The 23,650-nt window shown below is 39.4% G+C and overlaps 1 protein-coding gene across 2 annotated transcripts in view; it reads right to left on the bottom strand.

The window, feature by feature from the left end:
* Nucleotides 1-23,650, bottom strand: part of snta1 (syntrophin, alpha 1) — a 48,500-nt gene that overhangs the window by 10,758 nt on the left and 14,092 nt on the right. For both annotated transcript variants that reach the window (XM_088937120.1, XM_088937121.1), the window contains exon 3: nucleotides 1,065-1,272. In XM_088937120.1, coding sequence (XP_088793246.1) covers nucleotides 1,065-1,272 — 208 coding nt within the window. The remainder of the gene's footprint in view (nucleotides 1-1,064; nucleotides 1,273-23,650) is intronic.

Genomic DNA, 23,650 nt, shown 5'->3' with positions numbered 1-23,650 from the left:
CCCCTAGGGGACAATAAAGCTTGAACTGAATTGAATTGAGAGAGCACAAGCCTTTCCAAGGTGGGACATCAGCCCATTGTATACAATGACATCATGGTAAATTCACAAGAAAGCACAGTAAGACATCAGAAAGCAAGACCTTGGAAGTTCATGGCCATGTAATGTATATGAATGTAATGTACCATGTATGCATGGTAACACACTGAGAAACTGCAAAAATACTGTCTTCAGCCAAAATGTTGAGAGCCCTCAGTCAACTTAATAGTTTCTCTGTAGCAAACATGGTTGCACAGTTGGCGTGAGGAGCCACTGACCCTCTCCTATTGTCTTCCCCAGCCAAAACAATCATTGGACCTCAATCCAACTCAGATCAATTCCACATGGAAGCACACTGTTCACAACTTCAACTGATAGTGATCCTGCTGGAAGAATCGGAAGGGACTTGCTGCAAATACTTCAGAACCATGGGAAAGACACACCAAATCCTGCCCAATCTACTCTTGTTGCACATGTTATTACGAGTGTAAAAGATCCTAATATTTTAGCATGTGTGCCACAGTAAATATTTTTATACATATCAGTTGCACTCGTATTTTATCTACGAAAGAGCCATGAGAGCCATATAAAACACACTTCAGTCAAAATGTCTAAAATGTACTGTGGTACTCTTAGGCTAGGTGGGACTGAGTTCAAGCTGTTGAACTTGCTGTGTTGTCAAATGTGTTCTCTCCTGCTAATCTGTTTGGTCATGGATAAATCAGCCCAACTGATCAAATGCTGAAAGCTCAAGACTTTTTTGGCATTGCTGTGTGATGCATGATTGTGCAAGGCACTTCAAACATTCAGATAGCTTTATACGGTTGCTGAGGACAGACTGTGTTGCTGTGATGAAATCCCTCACAGTGGAATTTAAATTTACTTGTGTGCAAAGTGGCTAAGTCCTGGCTTGTCTGGCTCCTCTAACCAGAGTATTTTGGTTCACTGCCATTCTCAGCCTTGGACTGCCAGTACAAGACACTAATGCCCTGCACCTGTGGTCCTGGATTGTTACTCCTACGTCATACCTGTTTTCAGTGTCTGGTGGGCAGTGTTTCCTGGTTACTTGACACATTTTTAGGGGGATCATCTTGCCTTCTTTCAGATCTGCCATTGACTGGGAAGGAGAGTTGGAAACCCCTTGTTTCTGGGGTGAAGAAGGTGGAGAGTCCCAAGGGGTGGGGGCCCCTGGAGAGGCATTCTTAAAGTAGGCTGACATCTCCTTGATATACTTCACTGGAACACATAAAAACACACAAGAAAAACACATGCATTAGCAGCTTATTTGGGTTGATGGTGTGTGTGAAGCTGAAGCTGAAAAGAGGATGTGAAATTCTCACAGAATTCTGTTATTCTTAATAATAGCATAGATGAGGCATCCCTTAAGAAAGTTCACCTTAACAAATATTTACAGAATTTGAATGCTCGTCCATGGTTTTAACATACAGTACATCATGCACTCACTTTGTAATGATTTCTCAGATTTTGTCTTGCAGTATCAGGTCTGTGCCAGGCTTGTCACTCTTTGCTGTGCTTTAAAGAAGATTTACTATTTTATAAGATACAGCCAGGGTACTTTTTTATAAGATAAAATGCCTCACAGTGCTGATCAAACTTTTTTTGGAATCCTCATTTGAAAAACTAAGCCTTTTGACAGATTCAGGGAACTGGACACTTCCTCCTTGTCTTCCCAGCACCAATTAGAGGGTGAAGCCACTGTGCTTTCTTCATTCCTATATTGCAAGACAAAGCAAAATGGCAAACTGTTCACAATAAGCAAAACTTGAAGGAGACTCATCTGGTTGGCATGCCCTAATATCCAGGGAGAAGCACCAGCACAGCAGGCGCAGAGCGAGCTGGAGCCTGCTATAAATAGGTGAGAAGACCATCATCAGAGGAGCGGGTCAGGTTTCACTGTTGAGGTGTGAAGTGTCCCTCTGCCCTGGCCCGGGGGCTTCCTTATAGACCACAAATAGCTCGGTCTCTCATCCTCTTGGACTGTTGCTCTATTCTCTGATTTCTTCCCAAGTCCAACAGTATCGGCAGAACAGGACCATTGGCAAGCCTCTGCTTTCCATAGTTGATTTATGTAAAGCCATCTTTTTCTGAGTTGGATCTCACTACAGGGGGCCCTTTCACCTTTTCCAGCTTCCTGGGGAAGAACCCTCCTGCATCTGGCATCTGACTTTAGAGTTCAGGTCTTTAGCAGCCAAAGTTCTGTTGCTAAACAGTTTTGGTCTTATTCATTAAAAATGTAGAATTGAAATCAAGGGTCATTATGATTAAATTGTACGATGCATTAGTAAAAACCTTGATGCTGCAAGTTCATGTCAAAAGCTGGTTGTGACCAGGGTTGAGAAATATTGGCAAACATTGGCTCATCACTACTGGGACTGGGATGGCCAGGGTTCAGCTCCCAGATAAACAGATTCCTGGACTCACGCAAGGTTATGATAATATCAACACAGGAAACAACACAGACAGTGCTGACCCTCTCCTCTCACTGGTTCTGAATCGTCTGTGTAACCTGTGACATGTTAAAAGAGAGGCTTGATGATCAGCAGTATTTGGAAATACAAAATTCCTAAAAAAGTACTTGAAAGTCAAAGAGAAGACTGTGAGGTGAATTTAAGACCAATAAAAACTAAAAGGTTTTAAAAAAAAGGGTCTATACAAAAGGGTTGTCTGGAACAAGCTAAAGAACCATGTTAAAGAGGGTGATACCTGAAGTCCTTCAGGTCAAGAAATAACTGGATGGATCAATTATTTATCTGCAACCAACAGAACCGGGTAGGCAGAATGATGTTCTTCTTCTAATTATTTATGCTTATGGGTTTTCAATCCAACATGGAGATTTTTACAAGTTTCTAACTCCCAGATTAAGAGATTTTCAGGCTTTGCCTTCTGGTATTAAACTAGAGTTCCTTCATGTTCACTTTGATTTATTTACTTACAAATTCTTATTCTCTTAGCCTGCAATTTGTGGGGAACAAAAAAAATCCACATGATATATAGCATATGAGTAAGAGAAAATTATCTTTAAATATTACAGATATAAATCAAGGAAAAAGAAACTTTGAAACCTCAGTGAGGAAACAAGAGTATGAAACACAAAGATGTCTACATTTACATGCCTGAACTTATCAATTATTTGAACATTTACGGCTAAGATTTCTTTGATTTCTGCTGCACCCCTGCATAAAATCTGTCACATACATTCTAACCCATTAAGCTGCCAAATTTTCCATCTGCAATTGTTCATTAACGCAGACCAGTTAATGAACAATTATTTGATTATTTTAGATGTTTGTTTTTAATGTGGGTAACAAAAGAGTACAGAAGAGGTTAGACAGTGGACCCAGATGCTAAAAGACTTGGAAGCAGTTCACATTAAAATTTATAAGTGATTTAAATTTGTTTGAAGTTATGGAAGAACAAAGAAAGAAAATGCCACAAAAACAGAAATGTAGACAAAATAAAGGGAACTATTTTTGAAAAAAAAAGCAGCAGGCATTATTGTTTGTTGCTCAATAACGGATGTTGAGATGGGACAAAGTGGAGAAACGGAAAATGAGCCAGAGTCAACTAAAAGCAGATTGCATTTAATAAAATCCAAATGTTACCATGAATAATACACTCTGTCAGCTTCCACACAGGGCTAAAATTAGCTGGACTGTGCTGTAATTACTTTGGCTTATCTATGATGCAGTGAAAGCAGATCCATGTGCTGTTTCTATGTTCACTCTTCAAACCCCCTTCCCCTTTTTTAGTTACATGCACGCTACGCTGATGTATGCCCCTTATCCCTAAACCTCCAGGAGCCTTATGTGAAGGCAACCCCATGACCAGTAAACCTTTCGCCCATAAAAAGACGCAGATTCAGCCAAAACCACACAACCACCAAATGCAAATTCCAAACCCCATGTTTGATGGCAGGTTTCCAGTGGGTATAAACAAGAGGCCTCTTGTAAACAAAAAAAGACACCATTAAGCACTAGGATTGTAATTTGCAATATTTAAATTTTTATTTAATCCAGGCCCAAATATAATCCAAATATCGAATTACAGTACATTGGAAACAGAATAAGTTCTGATAATTACCGGTTTGTGATTGTTCTAAGTATTGTTTTATAGTTCTCCCATTAGGCTGACAAATTTTCATTTTTTAAATGATAATTAATCCAGAACACACCTACAGCTTCAAACTCGGCACAGGAGAGATGAAAACAACACACTCATCTCTTTAGTGTGTGCAGAATATCCGCATCTTTTCACAGCACAAGGCAGGCACACAGCACCTACAGGGGAGCTCAGTGAAGGATGGAGGACTGATGCAGATCGCACTGGTAATACTGCAAGATGACAAGTGCCCAGCAAGGTTTTGGGGACCCTATTGTTTGGCAAACCAATGAAACATTGCACAGCCAATTGTTACCTTTTCAGGAATACTGGTATAGTAAGTATTCCTGAAGTAAGTATTCAGGAAGTATTCCATAGTAAGGAATGGGAAAACCCAGATCTAATCTAAACTATCTGAGCTGTTTATATATTGTCTTTCATTTTGTCTAAACCTTCATATGTTCTTAATAAAACCTTTGACATTCTTTCAGTGAACCTGTGAATTCTCTGGTGCCTTAAGCATCGAGGAGTTTGTCTCCGGCAAACTTCAAACTTTATCTTTAGAAGCTGTACCAATTCTCAATTTCAAAACTGCATCCCAGCTTTGCAGTATAAAAGTAAAATTAAAAAAGAAGCAATTTGCTGATCATGTGCTGTAGAACACAAGTCTGTGGCAGATACACTACAGTGGGGTGGGGGTGTGGAATGCTGATTGAGCCATCTGAACCAGCAGCACAAAGAAGATAATAGGGCAGAACGGTAAAACATCCAGAATACAGTATTGCTGGACCCTCCAAATGTGACCTTAACAACTTTCTCTCATTAAAGAAGCTGCTCAGTCCAAGTGATAAGGTCATTCTGTTTTAGAGAAAGATCAGGTGTCCTAAAAATAAAATGGCAAAGGTCAGGGTGTCTTGACTGTATTGTGGGCAAAACAGATTATCCTGAGATAATCCCCTCACCAGTGAGCTGCATGCACTCATGCACGAGGGTGGAATCTACCCAAGAGAGACCTTCGGGTTTGCATGAGTTGATGAATTATGGCTGTCACATCAAAGATCATGCAATTAAAAATGTGGAGAACAGCCAGTGATGAATGATCGAGGAAGAAGTGAATCCAAATTTTATGTTCATCTGTATGGGAGTGAAACTGAGATATATAGTATAACTTTCAACTAGATTACTTTCATAACAACATCACTGGTGTTAATTAAATTTCAGCTTCGGATGAAATTCAACCTATATCACAAGGGGATCTTGAAGATGTGCCTTGACCAATTCAATTTTACTTTTTTTCTTTTTAAGCTGTCTTGACTTGCTAATAGTTTCATAAACTTTGTACTTATCTGAATTGCAAAATATTTCTCATGGCTAAAATGTGTCTAGTTTTTTAACTTACTTGCATTAAAGGAAATGAGAAACTGAGCAATAAATCTTTTAAATTTCCCTTTTATGGAGTTCAAGACAATTTTAAAAAAGATCATTCAAAGTGATTCAAAGTGGAGCTAGTGTAAATGCTTAAAAATCTGTTGAAGTGTCAGTCGCCACTTGCTCTCAGAAACGAAGATATCACAGGTTTACACGTCTCAAGAAAACAGTCATGATTTAGGTAGAGATGAAGGGATCACAGCCAAATGGTGTCATTTTTCATTGTCCCATTCTCTGTGGGTCATGAGACTAAACAAACTGGTCTACATTATGGAGCTGCTGGGACATAGAACTCTGGTTGAATTCCCTATCACACGTTAAGCTCCCCGGTCCTAAGTTTAAATAGTGTTATATATCTAATATTATATGAGTTAGCAAAGACAAAATGTAAAGAGCATAAACTATTATCAGAAACAAAAATACAGATGCTTTTTTACAACACAACTCAGTGAAAACCCACTAGAAAGAAAAGAACATGAAACAAAAAAAATATTTTTTAAAACATTTTCTGACGATCTCTCAATCTACCTGGCATTCAGTCTTACCAAATGAAATGGAAATAAAACCTGTTTTTGAGGTTGATGAGAAAATTCTTATATCATTAATTTTTATATCACTATTTTATCAGCATTCGCATTCATCTCAAACAGAACCTCACATTTATCTTACTCCTGTTCATTTCATTTCTTTGAATTAAATCCTGTTTTTAATGATGTGTTTTACAGGTCTTCTTTCATTTTTTCAGCCTGAAATAAATGACCTGGTTTTATTTCCAATAGGAACTGCTCTAAAGCAGAAAGTGGTCTTTTGACAAAGAGCTACCGATGGAGCTGTTTGGCTGTCTGTCCTTATGTGGACATGAATTAAAAAACAGAAAATACTACTTAGATATCTCATTCAGATAAGTTTAATTTTAATATCATTCAGATAATAATATTCAGATAAATTCTTTCATTTGCCTCTTGCCTGGCCTGGTTTTGTTTGAGGACAGATCTCAGAGGAGTACTCAGGAACCCTTTTCAGATAACCAGATTTGTTTCAGAAAGTTGCATGTATAGTTTTGTTTGTTCTTTTTTGGTTTAGATTTCACAGTGTGATTAAGTGTATATCAGCCACATTTGGGATTCAATCCTGGTCACCCACAGGCTCAGAGTGGTAAGCATCAAACTAAAGACCAGTTCCCCCAGCTCAGAAAACTTTTGCACTGCCTAGCCCTCTAGGTAACATCATACTGCTACACTCGCACTAAAGCACATCATCTAAAGTCATTTTATTCTGCGTTATTTTCTAAATTTGACCCACAGCCTTACGGAAACCACAGATATATACAGTATTTGCAGATCTAATTCAGGGCTTTCCAAGTTTGGTCCTCAAGCACAATAATTAATAATAATAATAATAATTGCTCACACTTATATAGCGCTTTTCTGGACACTCCACTCAAAGGGCTTTACAGGTAATGGGGACTCCCCTCCACCACCACCAATGTGCAGCATCACCACACATCAGCTATCAGTGGGGAGGAGAGCAGAGTAATTAAGAAAATTCATAGATGGGGATTATTAGGAGGCCATGATTGGTAAAAGCCAATAGGAATTTTGGCCAGGACACTGGGGTTACACCCCTACTCTTTTCAAGAGTCAGGACCTCGGTTTTATGTCTCATCTGAAGGATAGTACCTGTTTACGGTATAGTGTCTCCGTAACTATACTGGGGCATTAAGACCCACATGGACCACAAGGTGAGCACCCACTGCTGGCCCCACTAACACCTCTTCCAGCAGCAACTTTAGTTTTTCCCAGGAGGTCTCCCATCCAGGTACTGACCAGGCTCACACCTGCTGAGCTTCAGTGGGCTGCCAGCTGTGAGTTGCAAATTGATATAGCTACTCTACAAGAGCAGAGCACTCCTTAAATCATTAACAACACAACACCCCAGCTGCTGGTGATTTAAGGAGACCTGATCTGGGTAGACCTGTCCTAATTTATAACAATATTGCCAATTGTTTTCTCCCTCTCTCTACAACCATGTGCCTCCCAGAGCAGGTGAAAGAAACTTGACAAAATTGCACAACTGAAAACAACTGTTTAATTAAAAGGGGTAGAATGCTAAAAACTGGTTTTACTTATTAGTAAATCTTTCAATCTATTCGGAAAATCAAACTTTGCTCTTAAACACCTCAGGCACCCCATAGAGTATGTCACTCTCTTCTTCCACACATGGATGGCAAAGGAACCAAGTAACAGTTTGAGTCGGTAAGCAGAAAGGTCCAGCTGTGTGCTGGTGCCAGACCACAGATGTGTCCCAGGACTCTCTGAAGCCTGAGCAGAGACACATGGGTACAGTTTTGGCGACTGCTGGCCACATTCCTTTCTGGAGACAACAGTGGCAGACATGACTCAGTCCTCACCATAAAAGGAGCTAGAATAATCCAGGGTTTTTTCCATTTTTCATTTTTGTGCAAATGAAAAGGAAAGAAAAGGCAGTCAGCTTACAGTTCTTTAATTGTGTAATGTTGTCCATATGTGCTTGTTAAATTTGTATATGACAGAAATGTGCATTGGTTCTGAAAAATCAGAAACTGTCAAGATCACAACTGAAATTTAATAAAACACAGTAGCAAAGGCAATCTTAGCTTGTAAAAGTGCATTATCATTACAGTCATATACAATATAATAGCAAGGGACTATCTGCCAAGCGCCTTCCTGCTTATTTTTACACTCTGTGACATTTAAGCAACATGGGCCACTTTGGCTACTAATGTCAGTCCTCCTTTCCTATGAATAAGGACAAAGAATATGAAGGGGTGTGAGCTCAGTCAAAATGTTACTTGTGCCAATTTTATAACTGTAGTATGAACATATTTTCCCAATGTTTTTCAAACTATTTTACTGGAGGGAATTAAAGGAAGAGTGGAAAAAGAAGACATGTTATTAAAAAACCTTCACTTAAGAGCCTACAGCCTGGACTAAATTAAAACACCATTCCGCCCACTCCATATAAACGATACGATGGTGGCTTTCTGCTTGCTAAAGGCTTCTTATATCTACCCAATGGAAAGATGCCATCAAATAGTGGGTTTGGAAGAATTCATAATCAGTGTGGGGGTCAAGAATCAGATTTCATTCAGACCTAATTTTTTTACAAAAGAGATAAATGCTTATAACGCCAATCACATATTCTCAGGAGGTTACACTTAGTACTGTCTGATTTCCACTGGTATCAGACCTAATCCAAAAATAACACCGTAATGGTAACCCTTCAGTTCAATCAGTTTAGAAGTAATGCAGCAACCCTCTTGTTTCCTCTTGTTCTATGCTATACATAAAACAACTTGCAAAGTAAGGTAGCTCACAGCTGAGTAATTGAACCAGAATGAGAAAAGTCTGTGCAACTATAAGTGAAACACTGGATTAATGGCTTCAATAACGACAGAATGACCAGTCTTCAGAACTTCGGGTCACAGTTTACTTGAAAGAAGGGCTGGAGGGGGTGGGGGTGCCATTTACAAGGACACTTAACTATGTTTAAACAAATAGCAACAGTAAAACAGAAATTAAAAGGAGGGTAAATGGGTTTGTCATGAAACATTCCCCATGTTTTCACAGTACCCCACTCCTCTCCTGAGTATCATGGCTCCTTCCTTCTTTGACCCTCTTTGTCCCTTGCACAAGGCCTTCAGGAGGGCTGTGGTATGAAATACTTTCTCTATGTCACCTGTTGCTTCAGTGACAGCAGTTTGGCGGGAGTCTCAATGGGGCTTTAGAGACAGGAGAGAGGGGGAGAGGAGGGGAGGGCCTGTCAAATCAGCACAGTTCACAGCTCAAGGTTGTTCCAGTAATAGCAAGTTATCTGCCACAGCATGTAGCCTTTGCCAACTATATTAGCATCCCTGTTGCTCAGGCACATGGGCAGACAGCCTTCTGACAACCTTTCAGGTCACAAGGACCAGACAAATTTGATTTTGCTAACATTATTCACTGTCATTTGTCATCACCCTGTCAGAGGAATTCTGAAATGCTCAGTTTTCAGTGCTTTCATATTAGCCAAATTGACTCAGCAGATCACTGAATAAGTTTCATGAGGGGTTTTGGGAATGTTTATTCAGTGCATAGTCCCGGTAAGATTTGGCTCAACTCACCTGGCTGAAGGCCAACCAAACCTGGCTATAGGACGAGGAGGCTAGGACCCCCTGCAGAGTGAGGAGTGCATCAAAGGGCATCTGCAAATGAGGGGATGGTGTGGACAAGGGACTCATGAGACAAATGCAAAAGGGGAGGCTTACCTATGGTATTGGTAACTTTCAGGAAATTATGTTGGGAATGACTATGAATTAGGACAACTGGGGACAAAGTGACTTGGTTGCTGTCATCCCTTCCAAACTCTCATTAAAAACTTCATTTAAGTACTAGTGACACAAGGAACCACTTACATAAGGCGATATTATTATGGTTAATAACATAAGGTTATTAAGGTATTGGTATTGGAAATTCAATAAAAACAGCTCTAAAGGGTAAGACGTCACATTTTTCATATTGGTGGTCTGGCCATTAGTGTTGCTGCCTCATAGCCTATGGGTTCAAGTCTGGCCTGTGGACTTTGCATGTTCTTCCTTGCAACCCTGTGTTTTCTCCAGGTGCTACGTATTCCTCACATAACACAAAAACTTGCTGTGCAGGTTAATTGGCATCTAAACAACTTGCCCTCTTTTAAGCATGTGGTTGTCCTGAGATAGACTGACATCACATCTACAGTGCAAACTATGCAAGTCATCTTGACCTTCTAAGGAGAAAGTGGCTGCTAAAAAAGTTGGAAGGAACAAAGTAATTTTTTAAAACATTTTATATCAAAGAATAGTAATCTAATTCCCTTTAGAACTCAAGCTATCTGTTACTGCATTCCAATTTCAGTGACTTCTATTTTTCTTTACTTAACATTGGTAATAAGAAACACATTATCCTACTGATCCTGAATCATTGCAAAACAGAACGAAGTTTAACTGATTTAACAGCAAGTCACCACCTTCCAGGACTCTTGAGCACTAAGATAAAAGTTTAATTGCTCCAATGCACACACTAACATCAAACGGCAGGAAAAACTGAATGGGCTGCCCTTTGCTGATATTCTCGTCGGCACTTAACCATTTGACACAGAGAATCTAAATTGCAATTGACCATTTAATAGGTTGGCAACACTGGGCTGTTGGTTTTATCTTGGATTTAAAACCCTCTTGGCAAAGCTGAATCAATAAATCCCTTTGGTAATGTGCATGACACCAGTGCCGTGCAACCTTTCCAATTACCTACAGTTCAGCTTCCAAGCAGCTTCGATTCAGGAGTTCTGTCCCACTGCTAGCTGCACCAACACCAACAGTATTACTGTGATCCTTTATCACCCTGGGCTGGGGAATGCTGTCATTTCATGATCAAAAGCTGAGATTTAGGAAGGGTTACAGTGACAGCTTAAAAGTCCTTTATTGCTTTGTTTGAAACAAAAAACCTTTACAAGAACCCTCACACCTGAAGAAGGCTCCACGGCCGAAACGTTGTGTTCTCTTTCTTTTTTTTTTTCAGCATGGAATAAACCTATTACTTGTTCCTTTGCAGCCTATGCATGCTGACGCAGCTACCCACCTTTACAAGATAATGTTTGATATATACTGAAAGGCATTAAAAGTGCAACTCATGTTATGTGGTTCCAATACTGACTTGTTTTAAATGCCTCTCAATATATTTAGCCTAATGGAGCTCAAAATGAACAGGCTAAACTTCATGGCTATAAAGCACACCAGCTTATTGAACGATTGTAATGGCATGTACAAAAAACAAAGCACAGAGTAAAAGCCTAGATAAGACAATTTTATAAACTAGGCATCTGAAATTAATTTGCATTTTATGTATCAATTAATTTTTCAAGCAGAATCCACTACATAGGGATTCAGTTAGTGAGATGACAACTTCCAGTAATTAAACTCTTTATGTTTCATTAAAAATAAAAGCAGGTCAAACACTTGCAATACACTTTGACATCGTGCAAAATAGAGAACAGCTGTTTTGAGGTGCTTGAGCTACTCTGTTTATACTTGCTGAGTTTTTTGGTTTTGGGTGGGAAACTTGTAGTCTTTTTCTGTCCATGGGTAAATCACCCCCAGTGTGTGAGTTTTGCTGCTCAGAATTGGTATGGTTTCTGAGTGCTGACGGCCTCTGTTGTTTTGGGTGTTGTAGCATCAGGACTCAATCAGTGAGCAGCTATAACTAATTTTACTTGTTCAGTTAGGCAACGATTTGGTCATACCTCTAGATCTATTTTTCTGAAATGTGAAATAAGGCCACATAGCTGACTAGGAAAAAAGTGAAGCAGAGCATAGAAGCATATGAACCTTGTGTTATTATTCTTTGAAAGGTGACACAGATCACAAGGGAAACCAGTTCTGTGGTCCCCCCTCCCCCCCCTTGCAGCACAGTGTGTGCTGGGCCATTTCACAAAAACAAAAACACAGGTGGCATCAGGGCCCCCTCATCCCCAGAGACAGCTGTGCACAATACATCAACCACCAGCAACACAAGGTGAGTTAGAATCCAAATTTGACCAGTTGCATTTCTGATTAGAATTTTTAAAAAGCAACAACAAGGATCGGGTTATGGCACAGAGTTGAGCAGATGTTAGTCAGAGCCCCGCTATAATATTTTGAGTTCTTTCAATAAAACCACTTCACGACATTAAAACTTCTATATCAGTTTATACAACGGACTTAAGACCAGAATTTTGGCACCGAAAATTATCAAACAAGTTCAAAAACAGCTGAAACTGGACTCGCAGAGCGAGGCTGAAGGGAATGCCGGCGAGGAGGGAGGAATGGCGGAGAGTCCAAAGCGACAGCGAGAATCAAAGTAAATTCTGAACGCCATTCGCTCTATGAAAGAGGACTTTATTGCGAGGTTTGATGGCATCCTAAAGGGGAGCAGAAAATTCACACTACACGGATAACAGAAGCAGAGGAACAAATTAGCACCAACGAGGATGAAATCAGTGGTCTGCGGAGCCAGGCAGAATGGCTGGACGAGACTATTAAGGCACTAACTGTAAAGGTGGATGATTTGGAAAATCGTTGTCGCCGATCAAACCTGCGGCTTGTAGGCCTACCAGAAAAGAAAGAGGGTAAAGACATCTGTGCTTTTCTAGAAAAGTGGCTCCCTGAGGTGCTGGGCGACGATGTCTTTTCTGCCCCCCTGGTCATTGAAAGGGCACATAGAATTGGCCGAATCAACAAAGACCCCTCAAGATCCTTCCCAAGGGCTGTTATAATAAAGTTTTTAAACTACAGGGACAAGGTTCAGGTCATGAAACCAGCAAGAGTCAAGGGGACTATAATGATTGAAAATCAATGAATAATGTTCTTCCCCGACATTTCAACAGAGCTTCACCGAAAACGGATGAGGTTTGATGCGGTGAAGAAGGAACTTCAGGCTCTTGATATCCCTGGTCTCAGATATAGGATCATCTACCCTGCAATATTTTGTGTGACATACAAGAAAAAATGTAACACCTTTCATAGCCTGTCAGAGGTACAGAAACTCATTTAGAAGTTAAAAAATGAAAATCGGGAAGTGAAAGATGAGGGATGAGTATGGGTTTGCAGTTTCTTTTATAGCCTTAATGTATTGTATTGTACAGTGCTTAGCTACTGAAAGAAAGGTTCTTTGCTGATCTTAGTTCAGTCGGACTGACTACAGTATTTGCTTTTTTGTTAAATTTATAATGCTGTATACTTTAAAATTCTTTTTATTCTGTGTTATATTCAAGGTAACCAGTGCTAAACTGGTTTTCATGAAGATATTGCACCAAATTATTGATCTGTTTCATTTAGTGTTTTTTTAGCAAATGTGATTTATAAGGGGCTCGGCCCAGACTGTTAAAACAGGCTAGAGCTGTTCCTTAAGAACAAGGACCAGACAGACTCCATAGCCAGGTCCTGCTGGAAAAGGAATGGGTAGGAGGGAAGCGTCACGTAGCTCGTTTGGGGAAGTATTTTTTATTTGTTCTAATGTTTTTTTCTGTTTGGTTGTATTTTTCTTTCTACGGATGTTTGCAAGGTTTATTTTGTTCTTCGTTCTGAATGTGAATACATCTTAAAATGTAGGATTACTATTATCAGCAGAGAGTGTAACACAGATAGTACAATTCTAATCATAAATTATTTATGTTCCTGCAATGGCAGTGCCTTTTGAAATACAGTTTACATCATGGAATGTTAGAGGCTTAAATAAACTTATTAAGTTAAAGCAAGTTATTAATAGAATAAGACAATTAAAATCTAAAATATTTTTTTTCCAGGAAACCCATTTGATGTCTGAGGACATAGATAGAGTACGCAAGAGATGGTCGGGACAGGTGTTTTTTGCCTCATATTGTCACGTAGCAGTTCTTTCCGGGCCCTATGCAGACAACGCGATCCGGAATAGTGAAGATACACGAGGGAGAAAGTCATGCAGGAAAGGGTCAGGATACAGGGGGGCGTGTCCGAGGTGAGCTGGTGTCCTGGGGAAGTGAGTCCGGGCGAACAAACAAAGCCAAAGTCCAAACGGGGAATCCAAACAGGAGAGTAGTCCAAAGCCAGGAGATCCATCCAGGGTAAAAACCATCAGCCGGGTCGGGACCGGCGGGGCAGGGGATCAGGAACAGAAAGTTAAAACCATAACGGTGCCAGACGCAGCAGGACCCCGGGCTATCACGATGCGGAAATCAATGAGGAACCAGGAGTAAGGTCTGCGTCTGGTTTTTAAGGGGGAGCAGGAATAGGGAACAGGTGCAGACAATGGGAGGGAACAAGGAAGGGCTGGAGCGCCCTAAAGAGGAGGGGTTAGCGATTATGACATGTATGTGTTACTCTTATACACAAATCATTTCCTCTACAAGTAAAAGATACATTATGTGACCATTCAGGGAGGTATGTTATTATCCAGTGTGAACTGCTTTCTGTTCAACTTAATCTAGTAAACATTTATGGAACGAATAATGATAATCCCAAATTTTTACAGAAATGTATTCCTGATACTGGCCTCACTGCCAGGTCATTTTATCATAGGGGGAGATTTTAACTGTACCCTCTGCCCTGGAAAAGATAGGTCGACTGTTATCAACACTTCTCATCAGCAAACAAAGAAAGAGCTACATCACTGTATAGAAGATTTTAACCAATTGGACATTTGGAGATTAAGAAACCCTGAACTCAAGGCTTTCTCTTGTTATTCAGACACTTATCAAACTTTTCCTCAAATAAACTATTTCTTGATATCTGTAGAATTATTACCTAAAATTTCAAAATGCTGGTATGACGGCATAATTATTTCAGACCATGCATGTGTTTAATTTAACTATGTCCAAATTCTCTTAGAGGACCTTCTAGGTGGTGTTTTCAAACAACTTGGTTGAAAGATGTGGACTTTTTAAAATTTCTCGAAGCACAGATAGATTTCTTTTTTGAGATGGGAAGCTTTTAAAGTATTTCTTAGAGGTTAAATGATTAGCTATAGAAGCTCTAAATTTAAAGCCTCCCAACTCTAAATAAAAAGATTAGAGAACAGAGTAAAAGAACTAGAAGACAAAATATTTTCAAATAGCTCCTTTAAATTAATTTCTGAATTGAATAAAGTAAAAGCTATCTATAATGAATTATCAAAGAATCAGACAGCAAAAAGTTTACTGCGACTGAAACAAAGTTATTATAAACAGGGAGAAAGAGCTGGCAAATTATTGGCTTGGCGCATCAAACAGATACAATCAGAGAGAGCAATAAATGCCATTCAGTCTAATGACAGAAATCTTACAGCTGATCCAACAGAGATAAACAATGCATTTAAATGTTATTGTGAGACTCTATATAGTTCAGAATATTCAGAGGTCTGCCAGCCCCAGCAGTCAGACCTTTTAGATACTCTGGAGTTTCCTCATCTAGAGGAGGATTTAGTTGCAGGTTTAGAGGATAACTTAAAGGTTGATGAGCTGTCTGAAGCCATTGTCAATATGAATGGAGGAAATACACCTTATAGAAATCTATAAAATATTTAAAAGTAAACTAATTCAGCCAATTATATACATGTACCAAGAGTCATATAAAAATGGAACTCTACCTCCTTTATTAAATCGTACATTAATTACACTGTTACTAAAACCCGGAAAATCACCATTAGAACCAGGGTCATACAGACCCATTTCACTGATAAATAATGACACAAAGATTTTGTGTAAAGTTTTGGCAAAAAGACTAGAAAATCTTTTGCCTTAGTCAGTTCATAGTGATAAAAATGGATTTGTTAAGGATAGGCAAGCATTCCACAATATTAGAAGGGTACTCAACATTGTATATGAAAAGAAAGGGGTGCCTGACAATGCAATATTATCACTAGACGCAGAGAAAGCATTTGATCGGATCAAATATCAGTATCTATTTGAGGTTCTATCCGGAATGGGGACAGAAAAAGGGTTTCTCAAATGGATTAAGTCATTTATGCTAACCAATCCGCTGAAACTCTAACCAATGGTTTGACATCCCCTTTTAGTCTCAGCAGAGGAACACGACAAGGATGTCCCTTGTCGCCATTGCTGTTTACACTAGCCATTGAACCATTGGCCATGGCTATTCTTAAGCATACCAGCATTAATGGTATAAATATAGTGTAGGGCATTTGCCTGGCGCTGCGGCCAAAGAGCGCCCGGCTGGGGTATGCGGCGAGGGGCAGGACGGGAGTAGTAGTAGTCAGGGCGGGGACTAGGAAAGCCGCTGACCAGTGCAGCTGACCCACTGCAAAATGGGCGTACAGTCTGGTGAGATTGCCTGGATTTGTGTAAATAGTTTCCTGGTTTCGCACCCCTGTTATACGTGTGCCCAATTGCCACCCTATCACTGTATAACTACCCGAATAGACCCCTGTGTGTTGCTCTCTCTCTTTTCTCTCTCTCTCTGGCGCTCGGTCGTTCTCTCTCTCACTCCATCTCTCTCTCTGCTGGTACGCGCGCGCGGGGGTGCTGGTGCTAGTTGTGCCGAAATAAATAAAGCGCTGTTTTTCACTCCACGAAGTCTGAGTCACTGTGTCCGTCCTCACCAAACCCAAATTTGCTACAATAGGTAATGTAGAATATCTGATAACATTATATGCTGATGACATCATTTTATGTCTTTCAAATGTAAATCATTCAATACCCTCTCTTTTAGATCTGATTAAAACATATGGGCTTTTTTGAGGCTATAAGATAAGTAACAATAAATCAGCTCTAATGTTCTTATATGAGAATGAGAGAAGTCATTCACCAATTTAAACTCCTTTTGTGGTATGCAAGGAGGGGTTTACTTATTTAGGCATTAAGATTACCCCAGAGGTCAACAAAATAATCCCAGAAAATTATAATCCTTTAATAGAATCAGTAATAGAATCAATAAATAGATGGACCAAAATGCCCATATCAATGATTGGGAGAATCAATATAATTAAAATGTCAGTTTTACCAAAGTTTCTGTATCTTTTCCAGTCAATCTCTCTCCACCCACTTCCCTCCTTTTTTAATTTATTGAAGAAAGCATTCACAAATTGTATTTGGAATAACAAACGTCCTAGACTCAGATTGTCTTTACTGTATTTACGATATGATAGGAAATGGCTACAATTACCGAACCTAGAATGGTACTACTGGGCAGCACAGATCCGGGCTGCTACTGTATGTTTTATTTTAACACAGATTCACCACCTGCTTGGATGCTGATTGAATCTCAATCAATAGCTAAGATCCCACTGAATATATATCTGTTTTCATCTGATAGTAAGAAACTGAAAAAACAGACAAAAAAATCATTTTCTGAAAATATATTATCCGTTTGGCACGAGACCCTTTCATATATAGGGGAGGCTTCACAGATATCTCAGTTTGCTCCTATTTTTGGTAATGAAGATTTTTGTCCTGGGAGGTCTGATCCAGAATTTTAATTATGGTCACATCTAGGTATTAGGCAGGTATCAGATCTTTATAAAGATGGGTACTACATTACTTTTGAGGATCTTAGAAACACTTATAATATTCCAAAAACCCACTTTTTTAAGTATCTACAACTGAGAAGTTATATCCTCTCAAAGCAGAATCACTTATTGGACCAACCTCCATTATCCACCTTAGAGAATTATGCCTTAAAATACTCAAAAGGAAGGGGACAGGTTTCATTGGTGTACATGGTACTCAAAATTGAAAGAATCATTTGATTGTAGGCTTCCAGCTTCCAGCTTGAAAGACAGATATACAAGAAGACATACAGTACCTGAGGAAGAACTTGTTTGAAAGCTCAGACTCAAACAGTTAATACTGGCTTAAAACTCTTACAGTATAAGTGGATAGGAAGATTATATATCACACCACATAAACTTAATCAATTCAATCCTAATATTACTGACTTCTGTATTAAATGCAAAGATAACAAAGGCACATTACTTCACTGCATGTGGGAATGTCCGAAAGTTCAGGGTTTTTGGAAGAAGGTATTGCATACAGTTTCACAGATTATTGGTAAGAAACTGCCTCCTAACCCTAAGTTATGCATGCTTAATATATATCCAGAAGAGCTTATGATGACTAAAAAGGAGTGTTCATTGGTAACCATCTGCTTTTTGGAAGCAAAACAAGTGATAGCCTATGTTTGGAGACAGGAAGAAAGTCCCTGTGAGTCACATTGGATGAAGGGGAAGACTTCATGTCTTGCATTGGAAAAGATTACTCATCTCCTAAAATCAAAAATAGGAGAATTCAGAGAGATATGGGATTCATAAACTTTCTAGAGAATCAGAGGGGTAACATCTAGAGAGAAGGGGAGTAAAGGCTTAAATTAGGGGAACTACTTTATGAAAGGTAATACTGTACATTTAAGCCTGGTATACAACATGTATTTATGTTACAAAACAAACACTTATGTGACTTGTGTTTTGAATCACTGCCATTGTATGAGCTATTTGTAAATATGCAAATTGTCTGGATATTTCATCACATTCTTCCTTTCTATTGTTGTTTTCTTTTTTGTTGTTGTTTACACATAGTTCATATTTTCTCATTTCATATTTAATATGGAAAAACCAATAAAGATATTGTTTAAATAATAAAAAAGAAACAACATACTGCATAAATGCCCTCATTCTGAGACATATGGCATCAATGAGCAGAGATTACTTCCACTTTCGGTGTCTTTAATTTAGGCCCATGTAAGCAGCACAACACTATGGTTTACTATGCTGGCCTTGGCAAAAAGGGTGCATCTCTTGTTACAGCAGTAAATGTATTTTTACCGTTTACACTAGAGAGCCTAAAGATAGTTGACTCATTTACTAAACCGTGAAACAGCTAGGAGCAGCAGCAGATAACCAATCTGGGCGCGGGCAGAACAGTACAACCACCCAGCACAGAACATACTGTAAAATGCAGAGACTAGGGGTGTGCCCAATATGTTGGCAGCCTCACTTTCTGCATTAGAATCTTTATTTATTTGTCTAAGAAAATTACACTTTCCATATCAGGCTCTGCCTTATTTTCTAGCCTTTCTGGGTGATGATACTCATCCTGTCCCAAGGTCACCAGAGTATATATACAGATGGAAAAAAGAAATGCAACACCTCCTCCTCCACACTCTGGCCCTCCCGTCTGCCTGGAAGACTGAAGAGGACCGTGAAGAGGACCCGATGCCACTGCTGACGAGTCCATTGCAGCCTCTATCTGGCCCAAGCCAGTCAGGTGTGACGTCTATAAGGTGTGAGCAGAGGGCCTCTGACAGGTTGCTTTGCTCTCAGGCCAGCAGCATGGAGCCTCACTGTCCTGTCACTGATGCAGGCATTGTGTCTGCTGTCAGTTTCAGCAGCAGTATGGGTGGCAGATCTGAAACAATCTCTCAGATGGACCAGTTTGATGTGTCAGTCCTGCTCTGTTGTGGTCACTCGAGGGCGACCAGATCTTAAACGGTCATCTGTCCTGCCGGTCTGCAGTCGGGACACAGTGGAGCGGCTGACTTCATAGTGTCTGGCAACATTGGCACATGACATGCCTGCCTGCAGCATGCCAATGGCCCTCTCCCTTGCTTCTGGTGACATTCGAGGCATTATGGAGTGCACAGAAAACTAAGTGTGGCCTTTTTCTTGCAGTGACATAAACTTTGAATTAAGGCCTTTTAAAAGGTGACCTGATTAGGCATTGCTCCACCCGGACCTCATTGGTTAAAAGTACACCTAACGAGCTTTCGTGTGATTGGCAAGTTGCAATGCCTCACTGCACAAGCTGTATTGCTGGTCAGAGGGCTTAAAACAAATTGACAACTTTTTGTAAAAGTACATAAGCTATAACTATAGTATTCTCATTCCAGAAAATGTTGTGTTTCTTTTTTCCATCAGTATATATTCACCAGTGAATTTAGGGCTAGTATACACTATCTGCAGTTTTTCATTCCAACGCATCTCCCGATGGTCTAAACCAGCTGGTTACTCTCATAAAAGAAAGAAAACCTGCAGATACACTGGCCCTCCAGGACCAGGATTGGACAGCCCAGCTCAAGAGCATTTAAACTCTGCACAACAAGGGACTGCAGCAAAACTAAATCTTATTTTGGATACAGAATCCTTTATTTAAAACATGTTTCAACTCTAGTGTCTTTGGTTTTTGTTCGTACATGAGCACACAGTTCCCTACTCTCAACATTATCTTAGCTGAACATTTTAACTAGCCTCATAGGAAAAAATTTTTGCTTGTTTCTTTGACTCCATCAGATAATGGACTTTGTTAGTGGGCCACAGAAAATACATAAAGGAAGTTCAAAGTTGTCACACACAATGTCAGTACAGGAAAACATAAGAACATTAAGGGTATTTTCATTACTGTAGAGCCAGTCCTCTCACTATAATTTCAGAAGGGTAAGGAAACAGGCACTTTCTGGTACAAATAAACTTCTGAATGTGTTCATGTTTCTGAATGATGAATTCCATATGCCGAATACTGAATCAGCTAACATTTTCATGGTATTACTTGAGTTTCTCTTCGATGTTAGCATCCTTATACCATTGGTTTCCTTTGTTTTCCCATAGTTTCACATGGGCTACTTGACCACTCCCTCTACATTTCAGCTAGTTTTCAACGTGCCTCACCACAATTTGCTCTGCTCTTACCATGAAATAACACTGTAAAAGTCATTAAGTGTAGACTAAGAAGTTGGTGTCATTTCATTTTGTGTACTGATCTACATACATCTCAAAATAATAAAACACCTTCCCTATGTCACAGGTACAGGAAATCTTTCATTGACACTGTTGAAGTTTAAGGCCTGGTTTTACATCTATATCTGGAGTTCTCATGTTGTTTCTGCAACCAGACCTGCTTATCCAAACAAGCCAGTCTCCCAGTAGTGACATTGCAGGAGGGGATTTGACAGTCCTAAAACATCCTTGACAGAGGCATTTCAAGGGAAATGTCCACTTCAGAAAACAGACTAGGACTAGGACTAATAGCTTGAGCAATTTTATCAGTGAAGGAACATTTGATTAATTCTATACTACAAAATCCACTTTAATTTTATTTTATCTCATTCTATTATATTAAAACAGGCTGAACAAACTCATCAGAAGATCAATCTCTGTCATTGAGTCTGACCTGGACCCCCTGGAGGTAATGGCTGAGAGGAGAATGGTGTCCAAACTAGAGGCCATCATGGACAATGTCTCCCAACCCTTCTATGACATGTTTGTGAGAATGAAGAACACGTTTATCAATAGGCTGATCCAACAACAGTACAACAGGGAGTGCTACAGAAGGTTATTCTTGCGTTCTGCCAAAATACTGTATAACTCATCCACTTTGTGTCTGGGCAGGGGCAACATTGACATTGACCTGTTTTTGGACTAAACAGTAAACTCTCTGCTACATCTGGCTTTTCCCATTACGTTTTTTTGTGAAATATATGCCAGGGACATTTGCAATATATTTATATTTATAATGTGAAATATAATGTTTTGTGTACTGTTCTGGTTTGTTCTTTGTATATTCTGGACTGTGAGCAACTCTTCTTAGTGCACTTCTCACTGACTGTACTGATTGTATTGTATGTATTGTATTGTTGTATTATTGTATCATTTCGTTACACTGTGCTGTGTTGACTGTGCTAAGCTGCTGTTGCACTGCAATTTCCCTCACGGGATCAATAAAGTATCTATCTATAACTCAATAATCTAATGTCTTTGCAGACACAAATACTATATTTCTGAGGGATGTTCATTAATTTATCAGCAACAACAAACATCAGTTATTAAATTCATCATAGATTATTCATTTAGTTTAAATCACATGGTGAATTGACTCAACATACAAGTTTTTGCAATGGTACAATGTCTGTTTTTTGTTTACATTTTTTTCCAAAACTCAGTCTCAAATGGTAATATTTCAGGCTATCAAGGCTATGCTTTGCATAGATCCAAAAATCCAAAGAAATTTATACTGCAAAAGCAATTTTCAATTCCTTTTTTTATTATCTATAAAGTTTTCTATACTTGTCATGAGAAAAAGTCCCTAATGGGTTTAAGGGAATACTGCAGTGTGTAGTAAGATATATCACTGGGATAATGTCTAGCTTTATAACCTTAAAGTTTATATTTTAAACTCATTTGAAGCATTTCAAAATATATTTTCATATTTTTTATTCATATTAATTAAGTCAGTCATCTGTGTGGATATACTTCATGTAACTGCACTTTACTTCAATGGGGGTACAGGCATAATATAAGTGCTCACAGCAATTGGTTCCAACTGCAGGGTCCACCACAGTCTAACAATAAAGCTTCTGTGAAAACACGACAGGCTTATCTTTCTGTATTATACATGACGGCGATGGGAGTCCATGATAAATTGAGATGAAAGGCTTTGCTCTTCGCTCCGACACTGACAGAGGAAACTCTATTCCACAAGACCAGAAAAGCACTGATATACTCCAACGCCCACTGCTGACTTTTGCTTTCAGACAGGCGATAAAAATGTTGGAGACCAGATTTTGTGGGCATCAGATTGATACCACTTTATACCAGCCAGCTCTCAAAAGAGGCAGCAAGACATGTGGCTTCTGAAGCCATCCGGAAGTATGAAGTACATTGGGAGAAAAACCTTTTTTCCTTCAAGACTGCCCATGTTAAGTAGCTCTTCCAATACACTCCATTCCACGAACCCAATCAGCATCTATAATTTAACTGTAGTATCACTCCTATTGATTCTCAATTAAATAATTAAGAAGCCGCCTGAAGGATGGTTCTCCAATTGAGTGGAGCGGTACATGAGCAGCTCTGATTTAATCCCTAATTTCTACAACTACTGTCACCCACCTTTCAGAAGAAAGCAATTTGTCCTCGGCACTAAAACTGCTAAGAAAGGGAAGTGGCCAAGGCATTTAACAGCTGCTTGAAAAACATCAATTTTCTGGCATTCCCACAGCTCAGGAAACCACAAGTGGGTCGGGCTCATTATCCTCCAAGCACAAAAGGCGATCATTCAGTGCAACACAGGCCAGGTGGATAGGACTTAATAGCTCAGCGACATCCACTAATTATGTTTAAACATACAGACGACCAGACCAGATGGTGAGATTGGACAGCACTGAAGTCTTCAATCTGGGATTATGTTATATGTTGCATATATCCTAAATGTTACAACTGTAAAATGTAGGGCACAGGGGCAGGTGGATAAGAGAAATACATTCCTTAAAGATAGAGGCTAAAAAAAGCACAAATTAAATTATTTTTCAAATATTTATCTTCTTATTCCAAACCACAATCTTCAGCAATACAATCACAAGCGACACAATCATAACACTGATGAGTATTTGTATTACATCAGGTGGTATGGACCATGCTGATCTCATATGTGTAGTGGAAATAGGCTATTTGCATGCTCTGCTGTGAAATCTGATCTTGCCATTATTCTGAAGGTTTTGCTTCTCTAAAGGAATGCACAAATAATATAAACAGCAAAGTATACCTTAAACAGCAGGCTCTAGTTAAACAGCTGTGTCTGTTAT

This window comes from Atractosteus spatula, chromosome 19 (assembly GCF_055471065.1).
Source record: "Atractosteus spatula isolate fAtrSpa1 chromosome 19, fAtrSpa1.hap1, whole genome shotgun sequence".
NCBI lineage: Eukaryota > Metazoa > Chordata > Actinopteri > Semionotiformes > Lepisosteidae > Atractosteus > Atractosteus spatula.
Note: the sequence above shows the minus strand (reverse complement) of the source record. Positions and strands in the feature narration are given on the sequence as shown.